Consider the following 11,040-nt stretch of genomic DNA (forward strand, 5'->3'; position numbering starts at 1 on the left):
AGCAAAGAAAACAGAGAGACATTGATAGATTTGAATAGACAAAATAGCAATTTATTAATAACTTATCATTTCTTTACATTCGTAACATTGGGGGGAGTGGTTTTGTAAAACAGCCCCTCCCCCAACCAGGCCTTGGCTTTGAGGGGCAACAAAACCCTCCTGAAAACCATCACTTTTCTCACAAAAAATTGCATGTCACAGAGCTTCCCTGAACAGGAGACACAAAACGTTCTCCCAGCTTTGTCAACACAGACCTCAAATCCTTGCACACAAAAAAAACAGCGTTACTTGCTTCAACGCTCCAACGTCCCCAGAAAATGTACAAAAACGAGTAGTATAAAGGCGTATGGGTCCTAAATGGGCATGCATCTGAAACCCCGCCGAATAGCATTCGAGGAATGCCTCGTACACATACGACCCTTCTGAACGTGCAAGCTCTTACGGTCAAGTCCGCTAAAAAAAGTACTGATGAAAAGAAGCAGCTTATGGGAACTGCTCTGAAAGGTTACCGCACAATAACACTCTTATGTACAGAACTAAGGCAAGAGAATGACAACTTTGATTGGTGATGATGGTTAAAAGGCTGAGAAAGGCGGAATCGATCCGTAAAGCAAAAGTGGAAATATATTATACATACACACATTGCAAAAACCTGTTCAAATTTTTGGCATTTAACTCGTCGATAAAGATAATATTGATCGATATTCAGTTTGTTTACAAAAAGTGGACAGAAAGGAGAAGAAAAATCTACAGCCGTTCCTTTAAAACAGGTATATTCTAACTACGGCAAGGATTACCGTCATCTTAATATACACATGTAGAAATGTTTCAAAAATTTCTCCACGCAAATAAGTTGGAGTACAGTACACTCTGCCATCATTACCGAAGGGAAGTCTCGTCCCAAAAACAGGCAAGTCTTCATTGAAGACGAGAAGAGCACACCTAGAAAATGTCAAGGTGCAAGTGCTAAACAAAACAAATGGAGTATTTGTCGTTGTTCAGTTTCAGTCAAGTCTCTTTGGCACACCAGCCCCAATATATCGGACGTTCTTTCCATTTCCACAGTCTTTCCATGCTTGAATATGTATATATACAGAGATACATACATACATACATTTATATATATGTATAACACAAACTACTTTAAAGAGTCTTGGAGATATAGAGTCACATGATCTCTCTCCGTTAAACAGCAGCGTAGAAGCTCTGGGCAACCGCATGCCCCATCAGTGGTTACTCTGGTCGGCTGTCATCTCAAGCCAACATCAATAACGTCAGGAACCCCTCGACAGGTGTCGAAATAAAGAAACTCGCGTTCGATTCGAGTCAGGGCAGGACCTCACGTGGACTCGAGAGGGTCCAACTGGAAAACGTTGTGATTGGTCGGCGTGGTGAAGTACAACGGCTGGGTCGGAGCCGCTACTCGGTTGTCGCATGGGCTCTTGAGTCCCAACGTACGCTCAAAGTCCAAAAGTTGGCCCATGAAGTTAAAATTGGGCGAGATGTTGGACTTCTTCATCTTGACTATGTCGTACGCATCGTTCATGGAGAGGTTGAGCTTCTGCATTAGGTACGCCACCGTTACTGTGACAGAACGGCTGATACCGGCCAGGCAGTGAACGAGAACGCCACACTTCTGTCCGCGGGCCTCATCTGAGGGGGGAAAAAGACAAGACGGTTAGTTAACTGACTTATGAATATGCAATTGTACATGAGCTTGGTTGTCAGAATTCATTACGGTCCCAGCATTGACAAAAGGGGCCTCATTCAGCAGGATTTCTAGTGCATGACTGCAGGTTGAGAGAAAACAACTCGCCCATTTTCTCAGTTAACGTGACGTGGAAATGGGCTATTAAGGTTAATCAAATTATCCTTCCGCTTGCCAGGTTACTCGACAATGGTACCATTTGGGCGTGTAAATGTAGAAGTCATGGCAGCGCCCTGTCAAAGCTAACAGGATGTCAATACTGCCCTGTAAATTGTCCTCATTGTGTGGCGAAACATTGCTCTGTCCTAGATTACTTTCAATGCTGCTTGCTTCCTTCCTGTTGAGCTCAAATTACCACCTCCCCCCTCAGTCTCCCGTTTCATCATAAGCCTGTGTGTCACAATTGCACAACCGCAGGATATGTTACTTATGCAAACAATAAAAAAACGGTGCCATCCGTTTGGTTTCAAAACACTGAAAGGACCCGGAAGGTTTAATCAAAACTGGGACTAATTAAAGCAACAATAATTGTGTTTGCTTACCAATAAAGCTGATGGCTTCTGGGAAAAACTGTGAGAGATTCTGGCTCCAGTGATCGGAGATGGGAATCTGCTTGTACTTGAACTCCCCGGCATTCTCGAACATGTTAGGAAGATTAGGGGTCACGTTCAAGATGTACTTGATGCCAAACTCCTCCAGGATATCCAGGTTCGTGGAGTCCTTTGCGCAGCCCAGATACAGATGCGGCAGGATCTCCACGGGGAACGAGGGCTGGGGGTTGGAAAGAGGGCTGCCGTCCGAGTCGGTGGCACTGCTTGGGTCTCGATCGATGTCCGACTCGATGTCCGAGGAGTCAGAGCTGATCCGGAGCCCTCCGAGACCCAGGACCTGGGAGGTCGGTGAACTGCTGCTGGAGGAACCGTCGAGGTTCGTCTCGCACATTGTGGGAAATTCAGCTTGAAATTTGCTGAAGCCACCTGTGAAGTTCAAGTTAGAAATACATTTAAAATCCATGCCTTAAAGCTAACCACATATTTTTATAAGAGTATCCATTTTTAATTACAAATAATGACTAGCATATTTTTTGTTTCACAAATATCCATTCATTAGATACTAGTACCCTTTGTTTACTAGCAACTACTTGATTATTTACATTCCAGTTCCAGTTCTAAATACACTAGATTATGTATTTAGTGTACACTACTGTGAATTCCTATTGTTACTAGTCATGTTTTCAATGACTAGTACTAGGCCTATTTTTAATTCTACTATAAAGAAGCCATTCAAAGGAATTCAAAATGCAACTGTAACCAGTAAAATACAAAACGTGACTAGTATACGGAGATATTTGCTTGTATATCATAACTAGTTTCTAATAAACAATCACTAGTGACGTACATTTTTGTTGGAACACTGAAAAAAAAAAGGCAAATGTAAAAGGTAAAATGTGTTACTATTAACAATGAAATAGTTAAAAACGGATGCGAATAATAAGTAAAAGTGACTAAATAAATAAATAGATATTGGTACTATAAGTATCTAATGAATGGTTACAAGTGAAATTGAAAAACATACGGGTCGCTAATGGATTACTTGTAAATCAATTAGTATCATTTTTAGTTGCAGTAAACCACAAAAATACAGCAAGTAAAATCACAAAATGCGGTGGAAGTGAACGTACCCTCAAGATAGAAAGCCTTGTAGCCCTCGTCCTTCATTCTCCTCAGCAGTAAACCCAGCACAGAGCCGCCGTCGATGTTCTCATTCCACTCGCAGCTGTACTCGTCGTACAACACGATAGTGTCCGTCTTGCACCTCCGCGCGAACCTCTCCCTGTCTTCCCCGTTGGAAAGCAGAGACTTGATGGGCAGGTTGCCCTTCTTGAGTCGCCGGAGCATGAGGCTCGGGATGGCCACGTTAATGGCCGTTTCGACGTGCGACGATTCGTAGAGCTCTTGCGCTCGGCAGTCCATAACGAGCAAACAGTCCCTGCGCGTCTCCAGCTGCTCCTTCAGCCACTCTACCGTCTTGCTTATGGCCATGACCGAATCGAACTGCACGGGTTTGAACTTATCAAGCATTAGTGAAATACTGGACGGTACCGTGAGACCTTAAACTGCGGAAAAAGCGCGCTGCAATAGGCCGTGGACGTCTCAGGCCTGGAGCATTGAGATTGTCAAGTCCAAGTTTCTTCTGCGCCGTCGAGATGATTCAAATCCTCGGGTTTTGCTTCGAGTGTCAAGCGCAGACTCGCTCTACTTCCAGCCCATTCATGCAACTGTGTGCATTTATCAATGACTCACGCGAGCCACTGACGCTGTCCTCTCGTTATATAACCTCTCTCGCCGTCGATTTTCACACGAATGGATCTAGATATCCAGTCGAATATCGATCGCAGACGTGTCGCGAAAGCAAAACGCTTCGTAGCTTTATTTCCCTTCGAGATTTATCCCGGAGAAAGCAACGCTGCGTCCTCCGCCGCTCCAGACCTAGATGTGCTCTCTGTCTCTGCGAGATAGTGAATGGATACAAGCGCGAGGCGTTTCAATGGATACATTATGTCGGCCAGCCAATCAGGAGGCGCCGAGCAAGCGTCGCCGTGGAAACGGGGCCGGATGGAACGGGACTGTGTTGATGAATTGTGAATAAGTTTGTCATTCACAAAAACGGAAAGGAATTTCCGCTCCGGATCAGCGGAGTGCACACAAACAGTAGAGAGGCTCTGCGCGGGGAGGAAGGAGGAGTGCGAGTGTATTTGGTGAGGGGTCAATATACCTCATGCTCAGGTTACACACTCAGGTTGAACTCCGTTTAGCCGCATTTCAGTTTCGTCCCGCTGCTGTTTGTGGCTCGGGTTGTCGGGTCTAGTCGTACGTCGCTGCTGCCGACGGTTGAACCCAGCTAACAAAAATAAGTTGCTAACGTTCCTGTTAAGGTACGAAAACGTTAAAGTATTTAAACAACTTTTTTGGTCATTTGAACGTTAAGGGAGATCATTCTATTGAACCATTATGCAAGTATCATGAGAACGTTACTTTTGAATGTTCAAACATTCTGAAACAAATATAGCCTACATACTGTCCCACTAAAACTGTCCCATGAACGATCTATAAATAATGTTTTGTGCTAACGTTTTGAGAACACTATTAAAGACCACATTACATTAGCACACCATATTTCGTAGGCTATATGTGCTATCAGTGTTTTAAATGAAGTCGTGTCTATATACACTGTAAATAATTTACATTTCATATTACATTATTGGTATGATCGCCAAAAAAGATCAACACACACAAATACTAGTTTCACTAACTACAAATAAAACAAATAGGGTGGATTTAGGTAAATAGCCTAAATAGGCAATAAAATAAACATGCAACAAAACAGAAAAAAATGTATTTATGGTATGAAAAATGACGAGACAAAACCCCAGGCTTAATATAAAAGAATGCACTCATTAGTTAAATTGCATAAACACCCCTAATGTGCATAACTGATCAAAAAAAGCACAGTAGGCTATATAACGGTTTTTATTGTAGTGTTTCTTTTCTTTCAAGTTATTAACAATATGAAAGTATGATTAGATCAGGCAAAGCTCGTTGATCGATCGCTCAATCCGAATCAATGAAGGTGGAAGCGCGCTAAACGATCGGCCAATAAACACATAAATAGAGCCATCAAAATAGTTTAACACCATACGCGAATTGTGAGTTTCTCCTCGCCTCCTCCAGTCATCTCCTACACTGAAGCTCGTGTCGTCTTGTGTGTCGAGATAGCATGTGTGCAAGCTTTGAAATATCACTCACAAATCCTTCAACAGCTGCACCGGATTCCTGCGCCTACATGAAACCATATCTTTGATAATACTTTTACATCTCGTTACCCACAATTTAATAATTGCTATCGGTTTCAGCAGAACGAGGTTCATTTGAATTGCATGCTGATAAACTGAAGCCTAGTGTTCGTTTAAAAGGTCAGGGCAGGTCTCTGGTGCTCAGAAACGCCGAAGCTCGAAAATGTTATTCAATGTGTTCAATTTGCATAAAATAGGCGATTTTAGAGAGACGGAGAAATATCATTTTGCTCAATCGTGTTTATAGGCACGGCCTATGGTGTTGCTATAAATGAACGTCTGGAATTAAAACAATTATACTAATGAAATATGGGTTGAGAATGACTGTAGCAGGCCAGATTAGGGTGAGCTGATTAACATGTTGTCAGACATCTTGTCTCCTGTGTCATTTGGCAGTGAATTGCTCTTTAATTGTCTAGCAAGGCTGTCTGTCATCATTCACATGCACAGCGGTCACATGGGCCAAAGATGTGTTCAGTTTCCCCCGCTTAACATATGAAACACCACACAGTACCTAGATAATGGCCATTATCCTGTAGCGTGTGGAGATCCTTCTGGGAAGGCTGAATTGTATTCTCATTGTAATCCATTTTGGCTGCTTTACTGCCTGAAGATACTGCAACTGGATGAGCTTTTGTCTTCAGAGACATGTTTCCTTCAATTTCCACAATCTGAAATCTTATAAACCACTGATTTTTCCCTTGTCAGTAAAAAAAAAAATAAAAAAAAAAATATATATATATATATATAAGAATAAGTTTAGAATAACATGGCGATGAAAAATAATAATAATAAAACATACAAAAATATAATGAAAATAATATATATATATATATATTTTAAATGGAAGTGGCAGACTGCATCCTATATCATTAAATATCAATTATATTTGAACAAAAATGTTTAAATCATATAAATGTAATAATATAAATATAATCATAGTAATAATATAAAAAAAATTAAATTTTATTTTTTAAATGACATTATAAAGACAAAAAGAAAGGAATATTTCATCACATATAGTTCACTTATTTTGAAAATTTCCAATAAATTATTAGCTTTGCCACCTCGTTGTAATACATCAATCTGTTGTATTTTGTGCCTTTCAAAATAGTTTTTATTAGAGTCATTTATGCAAAACGAACAAGTAATAGTCGCTGAGACTCAGTTAAAGTTTGACTCCTTTAAACAGACACATGCAGGTCATCCGGCTCCGGCAACAGGCCTGCAAACTGATAACAGCTCAGTTCTTCCTGCTATTATCACAGTGCGATGATATCTCGTGTGTCTGAAGCAAACAAAGCAGAAAACAGCTCTGTGGTGGTATAGGAACATCCAAAAGTTCTGAACGTTGCAGGTATTTTCATTTAGCCAAATGAACAGACCATTTGCAGTCGTGCATGAATTTCATTGTTTGTATCCAAATACAGTCATATTTTTAGGATAACGTGTATATAAGTTTGGGGGAGAGAAATTACGGTTCTTTCCTCGGTTCCTGGGTGGGACTGGATGTTTTGTAAGTTTCTGCCGCTTACCAGGCCCACTAGTCAGTGAAGTTTAGACAATGCCGGCTCCGCTTTTATCTGCGGCTCCATCGAGCCAGGTCTCTGTCCTGCATCAGGGTCTCTGCTGACCCCCCATCATCCCTGACAGCAGCTCATGGGATGAAAGGTCAATCTGATTGTGTTGTGAATCACCAGGGTTTCTCTTTTCTTAAACTAACTGCTGCCCTCACCTCCCCCTTCACCTATGATACAGTGCGGCTTCCAGCTCCCGTGATGTTTACTTCCTCTCTCACTGTTGACTTACTGTTGGAGCTCTTTGTGTGCTGATTTCTGCTGGGGGGTTGGTGCACTTTCACAAACAGCAGAACTGCTCATAATGTGTGTAAATAAAGCTGTTTGAGAGGTTAAAAGCAGTGACAAAAGTCATTAAAGTGATTATTTAAATATTCAGCAAAACAACAGCTGAGTTGAAGTGGCTGTTCTCAGCAGAAATACATTTATTTGGATCATATAGTCAAATACAAAACTAGATTAAACTGTAGGACGGTTCTTTCCTCGGTTCCTGGGTGGGACTGGATGTTTTGTAAGTTTCTGCCACTTACCAGGCCCACTAGTCAGTGAAGTTTAGACAATGCCGGCTCCGCTTTTATCTGCGGCTCCATCGAGCCAGGTCTCTGTCCTGCATCAGGGTCTCTGCTGACCCCCCATCATCCCTGACAGCAGCTCATGGGATGAAAGGTCAATCTGATTGTGTTGTGAATCACCAGGGTTTCTCTTTTCTTAAACTAACTGCTGCCCTCACCTCCCCCTTCACCTATGATACAGTGCGGCTTCCAGCTCCCGTGATGTTTACTTCCTCTCTCACTGTTGACTTACTGTTGGAGCTCTTTGTGTGCTGATTTCTGCTGGGGGGTTGGTGCACTTTCACAAACAGCAGAACTGCTCATAATGTGTGTAAATAAAGCTGTTTGAGAGGTTAAAAGCAGTGACAAAAGTCATTAAAGTGATTATTTAAATATTCAGCAAAACAACAGCTGAGTTGAAGTGGCTGTTCTCAGCAGAAATACATTTATTTGGATCATATAGTCAAATACAAAACTAGATTAAACTGTAGCTATTATATAACCGCTCCATATACAACATATACAAACTACTAACAATATTCAAGATACAAATAAAGTGTATATATATTTTATTAATATTATATTAAGTTGCTCTCAAATGGATCAAGCTATTTATCAGATATTTTTGTAAATAGAGAACCATCATTTAAAGACATTTAGATTCAAAATATTGAATACAGTAAATATGTGGTTTCAAATAAATACATTACACATAATTTTCATGCACATTCTTTACAATTTATTTGTTTCTTTTAAGAAAAAATTATTCAAGGACACATTAAATTGATCAAAAGTGACTATCAAAGTTTCTTTTTACAACTGTTTTTAACAGTGATGATAATAATAAATGTTTTTAAGCATCGAATCAGCATATTAAAATGATTTCTGATGCTGAAAATTCAGCTTTGCATCAGAAATAGCATTTTTAAATATATTAAAATTGAAAACAATTATTTTAAATTGTAATAATATTTAACAGTATTATACCATTTTTACTATATTTTTGATCAGATAAATGCAAATAAACTTCTTTCCAACATTAAAAAAAACCTACTGACCCGATACTAGTGCACCAAAATAATAAAAATCCCATGAAAACCACAATATTCACAATATTGCCTAATTGAATACAATTTCCTTTAATTTCCTTTATCCTTGTGAATAAATCATCCAACACCTATGTGAGGCACCTCTTAATGCAACAACATCTAATAATTTTAGCAGTCTGTCTATTTGAATAAGACTTGTTTGTGCTCTTAGTAGGACAATAAATGGGTTTGCCTTAGGCTAAGAGGAGGGACACATTAAAGGACACTCCTGGGAATCTAATAGAGGTTTCAAGGCTGGGCTGGTTTTAGTGGATCAAAACAGGAAGCAGAGCCATGAGGGTCTCTCCAGAGAACCGCAGTAAACAAACAGCCATACAAACAGGAAGTGCTGATGACAAATTGTTCAGATGAAACTGAGATCCAATGTTTTGAAGTCAACAACAAGCCATTAAGTCAATGGACAGCCTTTACTCTAATTGATTTGCTTTCCAGTACATTATTCGTGTGATTTCATGCATCCGTATGGACATTCAGTCATGGCAATGTAAAGATGTCCAGGACACATTATCATTCAGGATATATTCATCTATAAAACCATTATCACCCTGCAGGCATGTTGTCGAACCACCCTGGAACACAAAAGCCCATTGTGATGGTTCATTTTCACCAGTGTTGTCACTTCTCATTAAAGGGGTCATATGATGCGATTTCAATTTTTCCTTTCTCTTTGGAGTGTTACAAGTTCTTGGTGCATAAAGAAGATCTGTAAAGTTGCAAAGACTAACATCTCAAATCCAAAGAGATATTCTTTATAAAAGTTAAGAGTCAACAATGTCTACCTAAAACGGCTCGTTCTAACACGCCCACACATACCTACGTCACGATATGGGAAGATTTGCATAACGCCGCCCAAATGTTCACGCAAAGAAAGGCGGCGTAACTTTTATTCTCGCTGTAGTATTGTTGTTGCCGCCGCCGCCATGTCGTGAAGACGCTGTGTTTCGTTGTGAAAGCGAAACTACTTTGTTTGGCCTTCCAAAAGAGGACGATATCCGCTTCGTCATGCCTGGAGCTGATCCGTGCTGGTCGCTGAGCGAATACATCAACTTCGTGCTGTGGATTGCCGGACCGGCTTTCACCGTGGACGAAGCGGAGTCCAGCCCAAGGTCGTCACATTTGGTTGCCGCAAGCCCGCCGGACGCTCCTTCGTCGAATCCGCCGGCCGCGCCGTTCTCAAGCCCGCCCGCCTCTGCTCACTCAAGGCTGTGTGATGCTGTTTCGTTGTGAAAGCGAAACTACTTTGTTTGGCCTTTCAAAAGAGGACACGACTAGAAATCAGTGGTTAAGTTGTATTTACAACACTGTTCCAGAACAGTTCAAACCAAATATTCAGATGTGTCCAGCGCATTTTATGGAGGACTGTTTGCTGATCCTGGTAGAGTAGACTACAGTGCCGGCTGTTCTGACTCACAGACTGTAAGTACGTTTTTTATATTTAAAGAATTTGCCACTGACGATTCAAACGCAAGTTTTTTGGGCAGTGTAGAGTAGCACTTGTTGTTTGTCATTTCTCCGATCACAAATGCAGACATGGTTTTATGTTTGCGCGATGCAACCCAACGCGTAAAAAGACAGTATAAGTCATTATAATCCGTAATTATGTCCCCACTGGACGCAAGGAATGCCTCGTTTATAATGGGTTTTAATGTTTTTGTCTCGTCGCTCCGGCCGGACAGGGCATCACAATATGGTAAGGGGCGTAACATTTCTGTCACACGCTTGAGGTATTCGGCCAATCACAACGCACTGGATAGCTGGCCAATCAGAGCACACCTCGCTTTTCAGACCGATGAGCTTTGTAAAAATCGACACATTTCAGAAAGGCGGGGCATAGAGGAGAAACAATAATGTACAGTATGTGGAAAATAATGAAGTTTTTTTAACCTTAAACCACATAAACATTTCATTACACCAAATACACAAAATAATGTTCTTTTTAGCAGCATCATATGACCCCTTTAACCCCCTTCAAGCTCCTGAACTCCTGGCACTGACCATGTTAACTTTTACACACAAGAAACTATTTTATTTAGTCAGTTTTTGTCTGTTAACAATGTTCAACAACATTTATAATATATATTTGACAAAAAAATACAGGAAAACAATAATATTGTGAAATATTATTAAAATTTAAAGTAAATATTCCCTATTTTGGTATATTTTACAGTGTAATTTTTCCTGTTATGCAAAGCTCAATTCTCAGCAGCGGTTGCTTCAGTGTCACATGATATATGTATATATA

General features: G+C 40.6%; 1 protein-coding gene across 1 annotated transcript; it reads right to left on the minus strand.

Moving 5' to 3' along the window:
- Positions 1–280: 280 nt before the first annotated feature.
- dusp6 (dual specificity phosphatase 6) lies at positions 281–4,276 on the minus strand. The gene is made up of 3 exons (XM_016259384.1): positions 3,390–4,276; positions 2,251–2,685; positions 281–1,653 (listed from the first exon to the last, which is right to left on the minus strand). Exons 1-3 carry the CDS (start codon positions 3,787–3,789, stop codon positions 1,340–1,342), a joined length of 1,149 nt encoding a protein of 382 aa, XP_016114870.1. The 5' UTR covers positions 3,790–4,276; the 3' UTR covers positions 281–1,339.
- Positions 4,277–11,040: the final 6,764 nt, after the last annotated feature.

Source organism: Sinocyclocheilus grahami, unplaced genomic scaffold (genome assembly GCF_001515645.1).
Source record: "Sinocyclocheilus grahami isolate Dianchi unplaced genomic scaffold, SAMN03320097.WGS_v1.1 scaffold30.1, whole genome shotgun sequence".
Taxonomy (NCBI): domain Eukaryota; kingdom Metazoa; phylum Chordata; class Actinopteri; order Cypriniformes; family Cyprinidae; genus Sinocyclocheilus; species Sinocyclocheilus grahami.